This window comes from Rosa chinensis, chromosome 3 (genome assembly GCF_002994745.2).
Source record: "Rosa chinensis cultivar Old Blush chromosome 3, RchiOBHm-V2, whole genome shotgun sequence".
NCBI classification, from domain to species: Eukaryota; Viridiplantae; Streptophyta; class Magnoliopsida; order Rosales; family Rosaceae; genus Rosa; species Rosa chinensis.
Genome location: NC_037090.1, coordinates 5,746,992 through 5,768,297, shown reverse-complemented (window position 1 = coordinate 5,768,297; position 21,306 = coordinate 5,746,992). Strand labels below are relative to the sequence as shown.

The 21,306-nt window shown below is 44.7% G+C and overlaps 1 protein-coding gene across 1 annotated transcript; it reads right to left on the bottom strand.

Annotated features, from left to right (window-relative positions):
* Positions 1-15,691: 15,691 nt before the first annotated feature.
* On the bottom strand, positions 15,692-17,207 carry LOC112193991 (F-box/kelch-repeat protein At3g23880). Its single transcript, XM_040516910.1, has 2 exons — positions 17,082-17,207; positions 15,692-16,972 (listed from the first exon to the last, which is right to left on the bottom strand). Exon 2 carries the CDS (start codon positions 16,958-16,960, stop codon positions 15,692-15,694), a length of 1,269 nt encoding a protein of 422 aa, XP_040372844.1. The 5' UTR covers positions 16,961-16,972; positions 17,082-17,207.
* Positions 17,208-21,306: the final 4,099 nt, after the last annotated feature.

Below are 21,306 nucleotides of genomic sequence, written 5' to 3'. Positions count from 1 at the left end.
TGTTGCCTACTGTGACCTCTAAGGGTAGAATTCCCTTGGTCTGCTTCCTGCCACCTGAAAAATCTCGGATGGCGATCTCAGATGATACAACATCTTTGTCGGTCTTCTTCAATTTTTCGGCAATCGAAATAGGAATCACATTCACGGCTGCCCTACCATCTACCAACACTTTAGAGATCGGATATCCCTCCAAATGAGCCGTGATATACAATGGCTTGATATGCTTAGACATAGCTGGTGTTGGCTTTGGAAAGTAGGCTTTTGCTAAGTCCTGTGCTGGAGCTTGGCATTCAACTTCTTCTCGCACATCCCCTTCCATTCCATTCAATTGTCCCAGCTGAGCTTGAAACTCAGACGGAAGCACATATACCATATCAATGGCTGTTTCTCCTTTATCTGCGGTCTGAGCTGACCGTACAACCTCGACTTCATTCCCGTTCCACAAAACAAGAAGTTGGTGTACTGAAGACGGGATACAAGTATTCTGGTGGATCCAATCACGACCCAGTATGGCAGTGCATGAATTATCAGTGGGAACGACGAAGAAACAAGTTGTTGAGCTTTTCTTTCCTACAATTACTGTCAATGGCAACGCCCCTCTGACTTCAGCCTCTTCCCCTGTATAGTCGTAAACAGAAATATCAGTTGGAACAAAGCCATACCTGGCAGGGTGGAGTTGACGTATAACGGAGTAAGGAAGGATGTTGACAGCTGATCCGCCATCCACTAAAACCCTCGAAAATCTGTATCCACCTATACAAGCGTCAATGAGGATGGGATTTTTTACTTGGATCATGGATTCACTCGGCCGAGAAAAATATACACCAGCCAAATCTCCCTCTTTTTGCACCAAGTCGAAATCATCCTTAGTTGTTGTCAGAACGCTAATCATATTCACCACAAAGTCATTGATGTCCTGAGATGTTGGGACATTAGCTTCCTCGGCCTCCCTAGCCGAAGGTTGCACACTTGTCTCAGTTAAAGTGTTCTTGGTGGTATCAACTGGCGAATTGGAGGTTAGAACATCAGGAACCTGATCAACATCATCGTAGTCAACTTGTTCATCATAACCCCCTATGTCATCATAATCCCCCATATCCTCATCCAATAGGCCATGATCGTCCTCCAATAGGCCCTGATCGCCTTGGCCATCGACTTCAAGGTCTAAGTCATCTAAATACTGGTCTTGTTTATCATTTGTGTCAGTGTCTTCTAACCATTTGGCCAAATCTTGGTTTGCTTGAGCTTGTTGACGATTTTCTTCTTCGCGGACATGGTGGTCGAAATGTTTCATCAGCTCTCTTTCCTGAGTAGTCATCCCATATATCTCGACCGCAGATTGGATCTTATGGAACCTCTTCAAATACTTCAGGTCTCTATCGAAGATTGGAATTTTCTCATTACCAACTTTAAGCTCTATGCCTTCTTGGACAGCTTGGTAAGCAACCTTTAAACCAAGGCTAGAATCCAAGTCCAGCAAAAGGGTTGCTGACTTTGGGCATTCAGCGATCATATGCAATGTGTCCATCTCCTTGCTTGTTGGTCCGTACAATGCAAGAGCAGAATTCTTTCGATGATACTTCTTCATTCTCTTAAGTCCCTTAATTGAAAAGGGCGGGTTCAGGTCCTTGTAAAGCTTTACGAAAGGCTCTTCATCACCATTCGACTCAGAAATTTCTTCTTCTTCTTCTCCCGATGCCGGTGTACCGGGTGAAGACTTGGGTGAATTCAGGGTGTGAAGAATTTCCCCTCTTTCTCTATCCATCTTCTCCATGCGTTCCTCAAATATGAACGCAAGTCTCTGTTCCTCAATCGTTAGGCCGAATAATTCTTCGGCCGAGTGGATACTAAAGTATTCCCTCAAATACTGTAGGTCGCCTTTTGAAATGGGAAGAGAATTATAATCAGCCTTTATTTCCTGATCTTCCAAATAAGCTTGATATTTGGCTCTCACGCCTCTTCTCACATTAGGTGCCCAAAGTTCTTCGCATCTGTTGCGATCGCTACGCACCTCATTTAAAAGCTTGCTTTCCTTCTTAGTCAAACCATACCAATCAATGGCCGAATGCAAAAGATGATAATTTCGCATAGTTACGAGTCCCTCCGCTGTAAAGGGTGGATCTCGATTCCTATCCACTACAACCAACGGTTTTGGGTGAGGGGCCTCTTTAAAGTGAACCTTCAATATCCCCTTCCTACTTGAGTCGATTTGCATGTCTTCAGTATCCCGAGTTGATTTATCCACAGGAGGATCAGTGCTCTTTTTCACGTATGTTCTAAACCTTCTCGGTGCCGTTTCATATCCAGACCTTTTAACGGGTCGCGGAGGTGAAGTTCTGGTTGTCTCGCTAAGTCGGGCTTTCTTAGCCTCGGCTACTTGCCTTTGCTGTCTTCTCAATTGTGTTTTCGTCATGGGGGCAATCGGCTGATCCCTTGAAACACGGCCGTGCCAACGATTGTCAGAAACCACAGGAGGCTTGAAAGTCCTTAGTGGCCGGGAGTTTCCATCACGGTTATAGCTATCACGACTACAACCTTCGTTTATAGGATATCTCTTTTTGTCCTTCTCGTTTCGGCCGTAATATTCTTCATCATAAAATGGCCGATCAAAGTTCAGGCGCCGCCTAACTGGCTCCCTTTCGGAAAATTTTCTGTCTGGTTTATCAAGACGATGGAACACACCCTTCGGACTTCCCCTTGGACTGTGCGGACCGTACTTGTTCGATACATCTGGGGTCAATGGTCGCTTCGTGGTAACTTGAGACCTGAATCTCTGTTTGTCCGTCTCGGCCTTACCTACTTCAGCCGAGATAATTCCTTTACCCCGAAGTTCTACTCTGGAATGCACCTTTTCAGGTGTATTCCCTATTCTGGCTCTTGTTGGTGCACTCTCGGCTTTCTGAGCCGAATTAGAAGTTTTATCAACCTGCTCTGGTTTTTGGAGTTTTAAAACTCCTTCAAGCATGACTTCTTCCTGGCAACGAGTACATAAAACAGCTACTTTTGGTGGCTCAAGCTTGATACTCCCAATAGTGAGTCCTCCGGCCGTTGGCTGGGCCGATGATTGGAGCCTACCAGTAGTCTTGCTAGAATCTGCCTTTTTGCTTGGAGCATCCCCATCCTTGGGGACTCTGACATAGACCATGTTCACTTGGGCTTCGGGAAATGGGTTGGTGTCAACCTTCATTGCTGGCTTACTTTCAGGGAACTTGAGGGTTCCTGCGTCAATGAGATCCTGTATCATATCACGAAAAATAACACAGTTGTTAGTTGCATGCTTCCATGAATTATGATACTTGCAAAAAGTCTTCCCCTTGATCTCTTCGGCCTTGGGGAGTATATGGCCGAAAGAAAGTTGAATCATTTTCTCGGCCAAGAGCTGATCAAAGATCAAATCGGCCTTAGCTATATTGAAAGTGTAAGTGCGTGCGTTAGTCTTTGTCGTGTTTGTGCTTTGGGTTAGTGGTGGTTTGGTTTGCTTTGGGTCAACCCGTTCCAAAGCTTTGCACACACGGGGCTGCTTAATCACCATTTCGGCCGAATCCACTTCAACCGAGTCTTCGTTTAAGTCCACTCCAAACTGGTCGACCGCGTTAACTGCCTGATTCTTGTAATACGTACCCTTTGATGCTGCCCGCTTTTGAGCTTCCTCCCTTAAGATGGCATCATACCGGTCGATTCTTGTTTCGAGCTCGAATAGATCATTGAAGGTAACACCTTCAAAATGTTCTCTGAATTTGAAGCTCAAACCAGCTACCGCCATATCTACGAACTCCGATTCAGGCAGTCTTACTCGGCATCGTGCTCTAGCTAATTTGAAGCGGCTTAAGTATTCTTGCGCAGTCTCATGACTCATCTGCAACGTCTTAGCTAAGTCAGCCAACCTAATCTCTTGTTGCGCTCGATAATATTGGTCATGGAAAACTCGTTCCATTTCCCTCCAATTATTGACTGAGTTGGGTGGGAGATTGATGAACCAAGTAAAGGCTGGTCCCGTGAGGGAGTGGACGAATAGCCTTAGCTTGTTGTCATCAGAGCTAGCCTCTCCGCACTGGGCCGTGAATCGACCAATGTGTTCTACAGTGGATTGATATGCATCTCCAGAGAACAATGTGAATGAGGAAATGCGATATCCTGCTGGGTACGGGATGGTATCAATATATGCAGGATACGGTTTAGCATAACTTGGTCTCTCCACCCGTCTTGGTAAGACTCCCATAAGGTCTTCAACTAAATTTTGGAACTCATTTAGTCGAACCGGTCGGTCTTGACCTCCTCCTTGATGATTGTTCTGTTGATGATTTTGAGCCACATTGTTGTTTACTTGGTTCGGCTGAGGAATAAATCCTTGGCCGAATCCCATTTCGGGTGGCATGTCATAAGGCGGATACATCATTCTTGGTTGTTGTTGCATATTTGGCATCCTTGGCTGCTGTTGCATATTCATTTGGTTCGTAGCAGCCATGTTGACTTGGTTGGGTTGGATTTGAGCCTGCATGTTATGCTGGTGTCCCATGCTTTCGTGTGCTCCATTATTCCCGTTAGCCATCAATTGTTGGTAGATGAGGAGCAGGGTGTTATTGAGATTTGTCATCTGGGTACTAGTGTTATTGTTGATGCTTGCTGCCAAATCTCGACCCAAACCATCCACTGAGAGCCTTAACTCATGGACAGTCCTCCTGGACTCGTCGGCCATCATTCGAGTTATCTCCTCGGCCGAAGGGTTGAAATTTGGATAAATCCCCCAATGGTTTTGTCCAGACTGTGATGAGTTTTGATGTGAAAGAGCCATTTGTCCGGAAGGCAATCCAAATGGTGTCATAGACGTAGATTCGGTCTGAATGCTTGGTACGATCATGGCCATACTTGACAATCCAATGGTTGAGGTGTTGGTAACCCCTAGGACGGCCTGGGTTGCAGCCGTAGTTCCATGACCAGTCGTGACCGTAGACGTGACCGGGGTTGAGGTACGTGATGGTGTCACACTACCTGACGTCCCTGGTCCACTACTCATGGCTGAAGTTGTTCTTGTATACTTTCGCTTCGGACACTCGGCCGAGGTATGGCCAACTTCGTTGCACTTAAGACAAGTATTTCCCCGGTATACTGAGTAGGGATTGGAGTGCATCCACAATTGACGCCTTAGTGTTTTACGTCCCACTGGGCGTGCCAAAAGATGTTTGCCTCAAAATCGTCTCGGCCGAAATGAGAGCCGAGAGACTTGTGGTTGAATCGTCCTTCTGAAATTGCGCGGGCGTGCCAACTCACGGCCGAATGGCCAAGCGAGGTTTCTGATTTGAATGGTGCGTGATCTGACTTCTTTCAAATGATTGTAGGCCGAGGAAGGAACCCTCTCAGCCTTTAGGTTCTGATGCCTCTGTTGCAAGGACTTCGGTTAGGCGTCAATCCTGACCGGGATCTTCTATCACACTCACTTCTTGGGTAAACTCAAAGGTTCGGGTGACGAGCGAGAGATCTATTGGGTGAAGGTACTCGCAAATCACGGTAAAGACGAAGGTGAAGTGGATTCGGTTGTCAAAACGTTGTGAGATGATATGTGTGTGAATCGCGAATCGCATCAATCCAATCCGGACTGGCCGAAAGAGATCAATGGATGATAATTCTATGTTACGAACTACTCCTAAGTGCGAAAAGTAAAGTGCATATAAAATAAAGAACAAGAAAGTAAAATGCTTGAATGTAACGACTGAAATAAAAGTAAGAAACTAAAAATGAAAACAAGTTATGAAAGTTGAATAGAAGGCAAAGTACCTATGAAAGAGTAAGAGAAAGGTTTGAGTAAAAGTTGTATATTGATTTGTTTGTGTGGTGCAGGACCTTTACAATGATTTACAATGTGCTATATATACAAGTCAAAAACTCTAGCTAACTTGTCCTCCAAGACGTGGAATTGAAGCAGGATTTCCTTCCTTTTAGGATTGATTCGTCACGTAAAACTCCGACTTTGTTGATATCCGAGATCTTCAAAATTAATATCATAGATTGACTCGAACTCTTTCCTTGCGAGGATTCCTCAGTCGACACTATTGCCTAAATTTGGCCGAACATTAATTTTCCTTTCGGCCCACATGAGTAACCACCCTTTTGAACTTGGATTAACACGAACATATGGCCGATGGTCTAACTTTGTTGATTTTTGGGTCGTCCGTTGCTAAAACCTCAAACCAAGCTGGGTGATCGACCGACACTTTTTCCTCGGTTGTATGACTTCACCAACTATTTGTCTTGAATGGGTGTCAATTCACCCTCATTTCTTCTTAACATGGTCACACACGTGAGTGGCTAAATTTAGGTCCAAACAAGTAGTCAGTGGCGACGATGATAAACTTGCGCTGAAGGGAAGAATGAGGGTGGATCATCCCAATCAAGTCCAGTGCCCAGCCTCGCGCAGGCCAAGGCTTAATAATAGGCTGCATAGGAATCTTAGGAACATGCTGGACTGGACCATGCGCTTGACAGTCCTCACAACCTTTGGCAAAGGCGATACAATCCTTCAAAATACTGGGCCAATAATAACCATGACGTCGCAGAAGCCAGCGCATCTTAGGTCCCGCTTGATGGGCTCCACATATCCCTGTGTGCACTTCACACATCAATTGTTTAGCTTCGCGGCCATAGACACACCGAAAGTCGATACCATCCTCCCCACGTCGCTGCAACTCATCGCCCCTAAGGAAGTAGTTTAGCGCGAGGAAACGAATCTTCCTGTCAGCTCTGGGGTCTGGTTGTTTGAGGTACTCAATCAACGGGATTCGCCAATCCACATCAATAGGGTCTAGCACCGCGACTACGGGATCATCTGGTGGATCGGGTCGTGCAAGCCATGAAGGCAATGTGCGACGCTCAACTTTCAAAATGCGCTCGCGCACCCCATACTTCAATGTGATGCCTGTGGCCAACTGAGCGAGCTCATTAGCTACAAAGTTACGCTCGCGTGGTATATATTCCAGATCGACATCGGTAAATTGGTCCAGAAGCTCAATGGCGCGATTCAGATATGGTACGAGCAACCAACTTGCACATCTATATTTTTCCTGGAGCTGGTTTATAACGAGCTGAGAATCGCCGCGAATCTGAACGTCCCGTACGCCCATTTCCAGTAAGACTTCGAGTCCAATGATAAGAGCTTCATATTCAGCCTGATTATTAGTACATTGGAATTCTAGCTGGAAGGAATAAGAGAAGCGGTCACCGGCTGGGTTTTCTAAAACAATCCCTGCACCAGCGAGTGTGTCGGTTCTGGAGCCATCAAAGAATAATACCCAAGGCTGCAGAGAGACCGTAGCTTGGTACCAAACCGCGTACTCAGGGATGCACGCCAAATCAGGTCGAGTTGTAGTGGTGGAGGCTATCTCTAACTCCTTCAGGGCGGGTATCTCTAACGTAGGATGATGTGCGAGAAAGTCTGTGATGGCCTGCCCTTTGACAGCTTTCTGTGGTACATATTGGAGCGAAAAATCTGAGAAAGCCAATACCCATTTGCCAATGCGGCCTCTCAAGATAGGCCGTGATAACATGTATTTGACCAGATCGGTTTGAGCGATGATGCAAGTGGTAAAGGATAGCATGTAGTGTCGCAACTTGCACGCTGAAAAGTACAGGGTTAGGCACAGCTTCTCCATAGGGGTGTACCTTGTCTCGCAGTCTGTCAATGTGCGGCTGAGGTAAAATATAGCATGCTCGACACCTCCCTCATCGTCCTGAGCGAGCAGGCTGCCAATGGAGGCCTCAGCTGCGAAGATGTATAGCTTTAACGGGATCCCGGCTCTGGGTGGAACCAGGACTGGTGGGCTCGCCAAATAGGCCTTGATACTGTCGAAAGCCTCTTGATGTTTAGGCTCCCACACAAACTCAGTCTGCCCTTGTAACCTCAGCAAGGGTGAGAACGGTTGGATTTTGCATGCAGAGTTAGAGATAAAACGTCTTAGGAAATTGATCTTACCCAACAAACGCTGTAATTCCTTTTTCGTCCGCGGGGGAGATGCGTTGATGACTGCGCTCGCCTTGTCTTCGGGGACCTCAATTCCTCGCTGATGAACTATAAACCCCAGAAAGTCTCCCGCCTGGACCCCAAACACGCATTTGGCCGGGTTCATCTTGAGTCTATGTCTTCGCATGCGCTCACATACTTTCCTGAGATCCGCGATATGGTCCCCCTTCTTCTGAGACTTGATGACTACGTCATCGATGTACACCTCTAAAACCTTTCCCAGTATGTCGTGGAAGATCAAGTTCATGGCTCTCTGATACGTCACGCCAACATTCTTCAGGCCAAACGGCATGACCACATATTCAAAAACTCCCGCGAAGCCAGGGCAACGGAAAGCGGTCTTGTGTCTGTCTTCTTCAGCGACCGGAATCTGGTGGTATCCTGCAGTACCGTCCATGAAGGACAACAACTCATGTCTTGCCACAACATCTACCAACATATCCGCGACCGGCATGGGGTAAACATCCTTAGGTGTAGCAAGATTCAAGTCTCTATAATCAACGCAGACTCTCATCTTGCCCTTCTTCTTCCGGACATGCACTATATTAGACAGCCACTGATTATACTTGGCGACCCTTATAATGCCCGATTTGTGCATTTTTTCTACCTCCTCCTTTACGAGAATCTGGGTCTCCGAATTCATTCGTCGAGGTTCCTGCTTGACGGGCCTCTTGTCAGGAAGAGTTGGTAGTTGATGACACACCAAATCTGGTGACAGGCCGGGCATGTCTTCATATTTCTCCGCGAAGCAATCTTTAAACTCTAATAGTAATTCAGTGAGCCTCTGTTTCTCGCTAGGCTCTAGGTAAGCGCTGATAGATACCTCCATAGGCTCGTCCACTGTGCCCAGATTGACCTTCTCAGTAGGGTCGCTAACTTTAGGAGGCGTATCGTCCAGCGCTGCCGGGGCGAGTTGAATGCTGACTTCATCCTCGTCCTCCGGGTCAGAAAGTTCTTCATTAACGACCTCTAAGGTCGCGATGCGATCATAAGCCTCTTTTTCCACCACGTATGATGACAGCCGTTCATGTATTGAGTGGAAGGCCTCTATCCCCTCCTCCGAGAGGTCGTAATCCATTAATCGGTTAAAGGTTTGGGCACAGCGTGGCCAGGCCTTTCCAAGCCTTCTTTTGCGAGCTTGAGCCCCCACTGTACCAGTTTAGAGGCCGTCACCCCTGTGGGGCGGCCCTTACCATCGATGCCACTAACCTGCAATGGAATGATAGGCTCCAAATAGTATCTGGCATCTCCATAATTTGCGGAGACCGGGAATGGACGGGGATCTGCTTTGACCACCTCCGTCGTATCTGTTTCCCTATTCCACATAACAAGCTCTTGATAAAGTGTCGAGGGTACACAGTAACTCCTGTGGATCCAGTCTCTGCCCAAAATGGCACTGTAGGCCGCATAGCAATCCGTCACGAAGAAGGCATAAACCCCCTCTGCTGGTCCGACCTTAATATGCAAGAACAATAACCCTAAGGTTTTTGTCACAGTTCCAGCGAAATTTTTGAGTGCAAGAGACGTGGACTGGATTTTCTCCCGCTTGATCCCAAGCAAGTGCATGGTCCTAGTAGTGACGACATTAACGGCTGCTCCGGTGTCAATCATGATTTTGCTAACTTTGATACCGCCAATGTCTGCCGTAATGTATAGCGGTCGCATGTGCTGGACCATAGCTGGTGTTGGCCTGGAGAAGTTCATGAGTGACCCCTTGTTTGGAACCTCTTCTGGTTCCTGCGAGATCCTGTCTTCTACAAGTGTCGCGGCTGCTGAAGTGACCTGCAATGGTTGTACACTCTCTTCTTCTGCCCCCACGCAATCTTGAGCAGCGACTGGCAATGCATATCTTGCGGGGAGTACATAAACCATGTTGCAAGAAACGTCAGCTGTCTCAGTCCCCTCCATGTTATCGTCCAACTCGTGCTTGGGTTCCTCGACTGGGATATCAGTTTGGAATTGCTTAGCCAAACGATCTACCAACGATCCTTCTGTGAGGCCTTTTACCTCGCAATGTTCAAGCTCTTGTGACGCAAGTTCCTGCTCCACAACAACCGGCTTTGGGTTTTCCCGTTCCATACGCTCCTTTGAGGCAGCGATGACCACCCTTTGGATTTTCTTGGGTCGCCACTGCAAGGTGTCACTAACCCTGTCCTTGCCCCCCAGCCTATCAAAGACTGAAGCCTTGACCACCGGCGCTTCATGGAAAAGCCTGCGCCTGACATGCGGACGCCGAGTTGGCGAGTTCTCCATTCGAGCAAGAGGTGGTGAGCGCTCCTTAGTAATCCTGCAAAACACACTGGGCTTTGAAGCCCCTGTTAGTGAATCTGTTTGTTTGTTAAAACCACGGGGAGGTCTCAATGGTTTAGCGGCCAGCGCTTCCATCTCTTTCTGGTATTGTTCGGGCGACTTGACCAGTTGGGAAGGTTTGATTAGGCCCTGATCTAAGGCCTCTAGAGCGCGCTTGGCTTCGCCAAACCTGCGCTGCAACTTCCTTTTCCTGGACGAGCTAATCTCCACTGCCTTGCCCTTTTCCCTGGTGTACCATCTGCCCTCCTTGATAGGGTTAGCTGAAGCAGGTGGTATATAGGGCTTGGTCATAATATCTTTGCAGTCGCTCCTGGTCTTTTCTTGTTTCGGATCTCCTGCGGCTGCTTTTAGCTTCATGAATAAGTTGGAATCTCTGGGGGATGGTGGTGATGCCGTCTTCTCCCGTTCTCTTGGACTGGAAGGCTGATAGTTCAGCGACGACGAGGCCCACTTGATTGGTGGTAGGGAACCAAAGTGAAATGTCTGCTCGACTTCCTCGTGCCGTATTTGGATACCGCATTCCTCTTTACATCGTGAGCACAGGATCACGAGTGAGGCCTGGTTGGTTGACTCAATTCTACCCTTGGCTGGCGCTTCATCCGCGATGGACCTATCACTCTGCTTGCTCGGAACCAGATCCAGAGTTGGTTTCCGTCGCTGCTGTTTGTTCCAATCCACATTGACTATATTGATCCCGGTGTCAGGGAAGGGATCCACGTCAACTAGTGCCCCCGCTGTGACTGGAGCCTCTACCTGCAAACTACCGTTATTAAGCCATACCTGAATCTGGTCTTTGAGCTTTACACAGTCCGCAGTATTGTGGTTCCACAGATTATGGAACTTGCAGTACTTCTTTCCTTTCAACTGCTCTGGTCGCGAAAAAGGCCCAAAATCAGTCTTCACCATCTTCACAGCGATCATCTCGTCGAGGATCTCGTGAGCTTTATTGGCATCATAAGTATATGTCGCGAACTCTGGTTTGGTGAAGGCCATTGATTTGAGCTTAACAGGCTCCTTGGAAACCTTCAACTGCTTCAAAGACGGGTTCTTCTTCCCGGTTAGCTCTTAAGCTGCTATACCATTATCCTCGTCATCTTCGTCGTTCTAGACCGCTTCTCCAGTGTTGTGATGGTAATAAGGGTCGTAAGTGGCCGGCTGGTAGCTCAGGGCCGCTACAGTACGGTGTTTACCTGGCACGTACGTCCCTCTGGAAGCATTCTTCCTCGCATCTGTTTCTCTGAGGAGATGCTCGAAACTGCCCACCTCTGTGATGAGCTCCCCCATCGACTGAATCATGCTGCCGTGTTGCTTCTTTCGTTGTCGGGGCTCTAAACCTTTGACCGCCAACTTGACTAACTCATTTTCGGGCAGGATGACATTCAACTTGGGTTTCTGGATTTGAAAGCGCTGGAGGTAAGCGACTGCCGATTCTGTAGGCTGTTGGGCCTTCTGAGTGAGAGAGGCTAGGTCTACTTCAGGTTCAATAGTTCCAAATGTCTCACGGAAAAGTAGTTCCATAGCCGGCCAATCCGCCACTGTCCCTGGTCTGAGTTTAGAAAACCATCTGAAGGCAGCGCCCGACAGCGAAGTGCCAAAGATCCTGCACTTGAGGACATCATCATTCTGGTATTGGCCACAATGTACCCTAAACCTAGCCAGATGTGTTGCCGCATCTTCAGTGTCTTCCCCTGAAAAAGTAGAGAAAATAATGTTCTTATAACCTCGGGGGAAAGGTGCGAGCATGATGTGTGGCGGGAAAGGTCCCTCATAAACCCCATCGGGCTGGGCTCTAGGGTTTGCCAATCTGATCATCTCCTCTACCTCATCACGTCTCACATAATCTGGGCCCAGAGGCGGAGGAGGAGCCACCGCAGCTCGGTGAGTAGCTTACACAGCGGCTGCCTGGTTCACCATTGATGATCCCTCCCCGACATGCACAATGCGAGTAGCAGCTTGTTGCTGGAGAGTTACCGCAGGCGTAACCTCTTCCTTCGACAGAGCCGTTATCTTGATCGGGGCGCCAGTTTGGTCGAGCGCATAATAACTCCCTGGCAGCTCTTGGTATACCATCTCTGCCCCGTCGCTGTTGTACTGGACGAAAGTCACAGGTTCCGACGCAGTTCCTGCGCCCTTCGAGACTTGGTATTTCTTGGTGGTATGTCCGTTTGATGAAGCGGTCTTTTCTTTGCTGCCACTAATAACCAAGGCTTGTTCTTTGTTCTTCGATGGAGCAGTAGCAACAATAGCTGAGGAAGAAACAGCATTTTGGTTAGTCTTCTCGCGCTGATTTGGCTGCACGTACTTGCCTGAACCGGATGGTTGGCCGAGGGAGCCAAGGATAGCGTTAGGATCCCCTAAGGCTTTGTTCAGTACATCTCTCGCCTGGTTCAATTCGGCTCTCTGCATAGCCACCTCAGTTACCAGGTTGGCACCGTCCTTGTGAAGATCTGCTATATTCGACGCGGTCTGCTTGGTGTGATCCGCTATAGCGTCCAAAATTGCCTTATGACGCTGATCCTGCCCTCTAACGATACCTGCAGCATGTACCTTCACCGCACTCTCTGATTGTGCGATCTGCTGCCGAGTACTCTCCGTATGTAGAGTCATCCGCTGCTCGAGCTCGCGGAGAAGCTTTTCCGATTTTGCGGTTTCTCTGGCAAAATCAGCGTCCATCTTCTTGCGATGGTTCTCGACATTCTCCATGATGATCGCGAAGTTGACCTCAGCGGTCACTCCCTCCGGGATAGGCTTCGAAACAAAAGCCTATTCTTCTCCACTTTCCACTGCAGTGTCGACAGTGGCGGGGATAACAGGCTCGCTGGCCTGATTGACATTGACGCTCTGACCCTCAGTAGCGGTCGAGCGATTCTCATCTTGTGCAGTTGACATACCGGGTGATTGAGGCTGATGAGAGAATCGTTGCGTCACTTGTTCTTCAGAAAGACCACGACAGTCCGCGCGAGAATGCGGTCTGTAACTGGAGGTCTTATGTTTTGAGCAGTTAGCGTAACCTTTTTGATAAGGATTATCGCTAGACTTCCCAATGGTTGCGTTCACAAAGAAACACTAGTTAGGTCCCACTGGGCGTGCCAAAATGTTTGGCTCCAAAACCAGCTGGTGTGCAAACAGTCTCTTTTGAGCGTGTGGTTGCGCAGGCGTGCCAGCATCGCGGGGTGCAGTCGTTGGGGTAGTCCCTTGACCTGACTTCTTCTTCAAGCGCTGTGGACGAGGAGAGCACCAACCTCGTCACAGGGTTCTTTTCTTGCCTTTTGGGAAAGGACTTTTGCCTTACGGATAAGGACTTTGGTTGTGATCTCTTTGGTCACCAAGATCGATACTCAACGTTGTAGGTTGAGCAGAGCAATCACTGGGAAGTTCTGAGAAAGCACGGGTTTTGCTAAAGCGTGACTTTAGCTTCGCTCGGTGTGAGGGCGTTACCCTTGCTTCACTAGGTGTATCGGTGGCAGTAGTACTGGCAGTCGGCTCGCGAGGAGACTGGGACTGGAAGTACGGTCACCGGGTTGATCTGGTGAGGCTGACAGTCGGCTCGCGAGGAGACTAGGACTGGCGGGCGGTCACCGGGTTTCAACAAGGTTGAGGGTTTGCTCCGGGGAGGCTTTGTAATCGCTGGGATTTATTGATTAGAGAGAGGTCATCGATTTCGCCGCTTCACCCTGTATTTATGCCCTAGGGTTTTCGACTGCTCCTTGTCTTAGAAGGATTCTTAATTGAAGTTTCCTGTTTAACCTCTACTACTCGATTTCCATAAGGTTGCGTCTCCTTATGAAACACGGAATGGGCGAAGCTATAACCCAAACCCGAGTAGTTTTATTTTTGGGCCGCAGGTATCGGCCCGCTGGCTCGAACCCACTAGAGGATTTTGCCAAAATTACTTTTGGGCTCAAACAATGGTAAACTTGAGACTGCCAATAAGAAGGCATGTGCAGCATGTGTGCCATGTGAGCTGCAAGACACTTTGGTATCATCCAAGTTGCTGTAACCGTAAGTTCGTACGTTTCTTATTCCGTGAGTTTAAGTGATCATTAAAGAAACAGTGAATAAGCAATGTACAGACTTACGATTACAACGACCTAGATGACCACCAAAGTGTCCAATCTACTGAGAAAATCAATTGATAACCATTTGTTGACATATTATCAACCCACTATATTACTCAAGGTGAGAAAAGATTCATAAAAATTAAGACACAGGTGAGTCAAAGAGCCTTATACTATTTTTATGAATCTGAAAAGAGAAACATTTCATGAACAACAAATTGCGAGAAAAAATCCCCACCGCTTGGATGAAAGAAAAGAGAAACAGGATGGTAATAGAATTTGTGAGTAGACACCTGATCAACTTCACAAAGGTATGGCTCGATATCCTCATAAACACTTATGAACAGTTTGTTTGCGTCGTCATGCTTCTAAAGAACGGACCCTACATTCCTACAACGGTGATGTGCGGGTTGATCTGGGGTCAACCGAATTTTGCCTGGAAGGGCTTCATCAGCTTCCTGATCCTACGTACCACGTCGACCCGTAGCGAGCTTCGTCTGGATGTATCCAATTGTGATAAGAATTTAAATTCAAGAATGCTTACATTGTATTTCACCGAATTTATTTAGCAAATGATATGATGAGTTGATGACGTTTTCTGTTATAACTATTAGTCAACTTAAATAATTAGTTAATACCATAAAGTCCGCAAATCCAATAGTTAGTTAATTTTAATCATCGAAATTTGCCGTACACAACAAAGATAAGAGAAACTTCCATATATGAGATTATTAATGGAAAATTATTTTATGCACCAGCAGTGTAAATGAAGCATCAAATCTAACATATCTCAGCTGTTGATATTTAGAGACAACATTTTTTTTAATAACAAAAAAATGTAGTTGATGTTATCTAGTCGTCTATTTTTGTTGTTGCAAGTGTATATCGGTGCACTGAATGCTCTCTCATTGATAATTTGCTCCAAGCATGTGCTAGAGGATAATTAGTCACAAAAAACAATAAAACATTTTTTGTGAAAAACCATAACTTAAAAAAAAAAAAATTATTTTTATACAAGTCTTATACTGCATTACGCTTCTTCACAAGAGATAGAGTCAAAAGCCAAGTTATCAAATTATATATGTTCCTTAGAAAAGAAGGGTAGAAGAAAATTATTCTACAATATCAATCGGCAGACGGCACCCAGTAAAGGACTAGTACTAGAAAATGAAATTCAAATAAACTAGATGGAAAATACAGCAAAAACAAAAATACACTAATTAAGAATCCAACAGATGGATAACTAAACAGAAACATCAAGCATGTCTATCAACTGTTGGAAGAAGACTAGTCCATTGTGTCATAATGCCCATTATGCTTCCATATCAAGCTTATTGCATTCTTTGACTGAAACTATACTACTCGCATATTCAACAACTTGAGTATGATGCAGAAGTACGCCATTCAGAGGAAGATAGTTAAACTTGTTGGTACAAATGTCATAGAATATTACAACAGAATCATCACAGGCAACCAAGACAAACTGCTCATCGCTTTTTCCAAATAATGCAAATTGAGATGTAATCTTTACTACCGGCTCGATCGCCAAGTATTTTGTCCAAGAACCCTTACCACCACCAAAGTCATCCATCACCCATATGTCTAGGGTAGTCCAGCCACGAACACAGAGAGCAATGGATTCTTTCCACAATCCAAGTACACCATCTATTAAACAACAATGATCATCATATGAGCCAATATTTATAACATGAAATGATTCATCACCTACGTTGAACGAAATGATGCATGCATGCATATCAATTTCTTTTTGCTCATCATCACCATCACAGGTAACTTCTAAAACCTTTTCTTCTTCCATTGCACACCAGTAAAGAATTCCCTTGGAGCATAGTCCCTTGGTTTGAGCATTCGAATCAGGCACAACGATTTTATTTTCCTTTAATAAACCATCAATCTTGATTTCTTTCCAAGAATCTGTGCGAAGGTTGTACACTTCTGCATAAAGATGAGGAATAACCGTATCTTGATCATCACGATACCGCCATCCACTATTTATAAGTCTGACAACTTTATAATTTTTCAACATCAGATCACAACCAAAACCCACGGCAGCTGTTTTCCGGAATGTCGGGGAAGAGAGGGCAAGCTGCGACTCGGAAAGAAGCTTGAATTCCTTGATTGCTGGGTTGCATAAGACTATGTTCGGTTTCTGTCCATAGTCAGCTAGACATATAATCCCATCACAATAACATGAAATTCCAAAAGTAGACCCCGGCTCGTGAAATTTCCGCCTACACTCTAAACCCATGGAATGCGGAAAATGGATATCTTCAAGAAAGCAACCATCAAAATCGTTGCAAAAATTGTACAATGACAGTATCATTTCCATCTCGTCAGGGTTGAGGTCTGCAATGAGAAAATGCCTAAAAATGATGGTGGTGGAGGATGATGACAGCAGGGTGCGCTTCGAAGAAGCAAGGTGTTTGGCTGCAAAGTTGGGATTATTGATCAAAGCATTCCATGACCTACGGACACACTTGAACCGCATCAGAGATTTGGGAGGCAACCTTGACATGATTTCCACCATAATCTCTTCAGCAAATTTGGAAAGCTCTGCCATCTTTGCATGCACCTCACGTTGTACAAAATTAGATTTAGTACAAATAGTACGTATATAAAGGAAGGCTCAAAATCCGAAATCTCAGAATTGGAGCCTGACGAAGAAAAGGCCTGTTACTTACCTGAAAATGGGGTATCGATCTGATTGCTCATGTACATGTGCTTTAATGATCTGACTTTAGTATCTCCAACCTCCTTTTTTTTTTTTTCTTCTTTCCTGAAAACGAAAGGTTTGGATTGGATTTGGGGATGCACAAAGCTTCAGGTTTAAATAATAATGAATGATCCGCGATTCTTTCCATTTTGGCCTTTTAACCAAAACAAAAAATGTAAAATAATCAGCGATACCGTGAAAAGCTATACATAATTTTTTTTGTATTTTACCTTTTTTTTTTTGGAGGTTCTAGTTGGACATCCAAATTTGCTATTTGGACCTCACCTGCTTAATACACCTCTAATCTACTTTTTAAAATACTAGAAAAGCTAAGTGAACCTCCTTATTTTTACTAAAATATCCTTGAACATCAGATAGTAACTTCGCGTTTAGCAAAGGATTTCCAGGGTTTAGGTTGGGAGATGGAGGACGGCAAGGCAGCCTTGAGGAGAGACCTTGTGGTGAAGACGGCGGCGCTAGGATTTCGGGGTAGCGAGTTGTTGCAGTGCTTGATTTCGTTCTCGGTTATGGCCGCTAATAAAACTCAGGGCTGGATTGGCGACTTCTTTGATCGCTGTTAGGAATACAGGTTTCCATCTATCTCTCAATTTTGAATTTCGAATCTTGGCAAACAATTTTCAATTAAATTTGGATTCTTTTGAATACATGTTCTGGGTACCTTGAGTATGCAATGAGCATGGAACTTGATCAAAAGGGTGTTCGTATCAGAAGAATTGATCCCACTGCTCTGGAATCTCAGGTTTTGAAGCCATCTGATATTCTTCTCAGCTTTGATGGAGTTAATATTGCCAATGATGGAACATGCATGCGTTATTCTCATGTTCCAATGACACATATTGATATGTATTATGTGTATATTCTTACATCTATAATTCGTTTTGATCAACAAACAAAAATCCAATACATTGTTGAGTTTGTGGATATCTGCTTTTATATGTTTCTTCTATGATTTTCTACTAAGATGTCATAATTGTATTTCTCACTTATATATTTCTCTGTAATGTCTTACATTTATCTCTCTTTCTGCCTATAAGTTCTTCTTGCACTCTATGTGATTTGGCATTTCCCATGATGATTTTCATTTCCTTTTCGGCATGGAGAACGCATAGGTTTTAGTTACCTCATATCCCAGAAATATATTGGGGATAACTCAAAGGTTAAAGTTCTGCGCAATTATAAGATTCTCAATTTTGATACAAAACTTTCATCCCACAAAAGACTAATTCCAGCACATATCAAGGGCAGACCTCCTTCATAATATATTAGTTGCAGGATTTGTTTTCACAGCTATATCTATTCCCTATTCGATCCGAGGTTGGTAGTTTACCTTGACATCACTCTGCTTGATATTTCTATATGTTTGCTTTATTAGTGATCTTAAACCTGTTTCTATCATCTGCTCAGCTACTTCGATCATCAGTTTAGCTTGATTTGTTCGCTGGTTTATCTTACTAAAAGCATGTTGCCAAATGGAAGTTTTGGGATATTTATGAATTAATATTGTGTCTTACTATGTTTATTTTCAAGGAATTTTCCCGAGGCTTTAATGGAAGCTTTCATGAAGGAGTTTGATCATTATTATTAAAGTTCTGATGTCATACTACAAGGCTATGTCAAGAATTGTTCAAAATGATGGTGTGAAGCGTTTGCTCCAAGTCCAAGAAGTTGGCATCTCAATCAACTTTCTCCAGAAAACTTGTCTGGATTGAGTTTTTAAGGCACTTTCTTGTAGCCTTAATGGAGACCTTTGTGGAACGTAATTGTTTACACATGAAGACATGATGTCATAGGACATTAAAGACTCAAGAATCATTCAAAAAAGTGATTGTATGGTCTTCGGACGAGCTCGAGAATGTGGCAAGAGAATAAGGAAATCTGGAATTTTCTTACAAGTCTTATTATCAAGCACTGTTCAAGGCTGTTTTTGTGCAATGATTCGAAAAGTTTTCTAGAAGATTTTTGCCCAGTTTTGGAGAGCGACATCAAGGCTAGAGCCTACCAAATTCTCACTTTCAAAACAGCTTCCAAACCTTGTCAAAGGAAAAGAAAAAAACAAACCAATCCTAGTTGACTTGGGAAAGTAGATTTTGTGTAGTTTTTGTTAAGTAGATCTTTGGCAGATTATACTAGGATTTCCTATGGATTCTTGTTGCATTATACTTACCAAAAGAAGACTTAAGAAGGGACTAGAAGATGTGGCGGCAAAGGAAGTAGAGAGAGAAGAGGAGAAGCAATCTCTGATTCAAGAAGGATATGTGATAAGTTTAGCTTGATCAGAAGGTTATTTGTTTATTTTGTTATCTTTTTGGTTTTGTATCTTTAGTTTTATGTACTTTTGGCTGCCTGTGTTATTCAATAACAATTTAATTAGATATTATATTGATTGAGAACTTCTTAGCCCATACCTTATCCTGAGGCTCAGTCATGATAACTTGACTCTCCATTGCTGCATCTTCACTTTCTTTCATAGGGTTTAACGTAGAATGTTCTTTTATGGTTTTGAATTTGAATGTTATTTCATGGTTTAACGTTAAAGAAGATGGACAACAAGTAATGCTTTTATGAGTTCATGAGAGAGACTTTAATCGGAAAGAATAACAATTTGAAAATTTCTACAAAGGTATCATCTTGAATCCAAGCATGAGAGATTGAAGGGAGATTGTACATTCAAAGTGAAAAGAAAAACTGAAGAGATTTGTCGTGGAAGTAAGATTTTTTTTTTCTTTTCTTTTTTCTCTATCTCTTTGTCCTTATCTGTCTTTTCATATGAGTTGACAAAGTCAAAGAAAATTTGAAAAAAGATAGAGGTCCAAATAGCAGATTTGGAGGTCCAACTAGAATCTCCCTTTTTTTTTTTCAAAGCATAATGAGTTTTCCTCCAAAAAAAAAGGTAAAATAAAAAACAATGCGTTATTTATAGGGTAGTAAACGTGGTTGGTGCTCAATTAATACTGACCTTCATATATGTTTACACCGGGCACTATACATGTCCAGCACCGGAAAATACGCCGCCAGTTGCCAAAAGAACCTCCAGGCGTATCACCATCATCCCAGCTGGAGGTAGTAGCCACTAATCATGCCCACCGGAGCCACCTATAATGGCCGACAAAGCATGGTGGAACAGCCACTTATGTCTAAGTAGGCTTGCAAGATGTTCCACATCATACTCGAGGGAAATTAATCTCTCATACCGTATTATAAGAGTCAAATACTTTCAAATTAAGTAAGTCCAACACTCAACTTTTTTGTACTGTTACTCTGTCAAATTGTGTTATCACTACTCAATTAATATTGACCTTCATATATGTTTACACCGGGCACTGGACATGTCCAGTCACCAGAAAATACGCCGCCAGCTGCCAAAAGAACCTCCAGGCCGATCACTGTCATCCCAGCTGGAGGTAGTAGCCACTAATCATTCCCACCGGAGCCACCTATAAGGCTATAATGGCCGGCAAAGCATGGTGGAACAGCCACTTATGTTCTAAGTAGGCTTGCAAGATGTTCCACATTGGACTCGAGGGAAATTAATCTCCTAGACCGTATTATAAGGGTCAAATACTTTCAAATTAAGTAAGTCCAACACTCAAATTTTTTGTATTGTTACTCTGTCAAATTGTGTTATCACTACTGACTTAGGCATCAGAGGGTTTAAGACCGTCATCCCCCCCAGGCCGATCACTGTCATCCCAGCTGGAGGTAGTAGCCACTAATCATTCCCACCGGAGCCACCTATAAGGCTATAATGGCCGGCAAAGCATGGTGGAACAGCCACTTATGTTCTAAGTAGGCTTGCAAGATGTTCCACATTGGACTCGAGGGAAATTAATCTCCTAGACCGTATTATAAGGGTCAAATACTTTCAAATTAAGTAAGTCCAACACTCAAATTTTTTGTATTGTTACTCTGTCAAATTGTGTTATCACTACTGACTTAGGCATCAGAGGGTTTAAGACCGTCATCCCCCCCCCCCGATCTCCCTCCTAACCTATCCTCTTTCCTGTATAGGTTGGCAAGCGTGGTACCGGTGAATCAGTCGATCCCTCTACCGCTGGAACCCAACCAAAACAATATATATTTGCTATGGACAGTAGAAAATCGGAGCCTATATATTCGGCCCACCGCTAGTCAAGCATTCACTAGCATGACATAACAGGGCGTGGAAACCACGA

Bases quoted from the DNA above. Each gene is read 5' to 3' on its own strand.
- LOC112193991 (XM_040516910.1), bottom strand. From the start codon at position 16,960: ATGGCAGAGCTTTCCAAATTTGCTGAAGAGATTATGGTGGAAATCATG.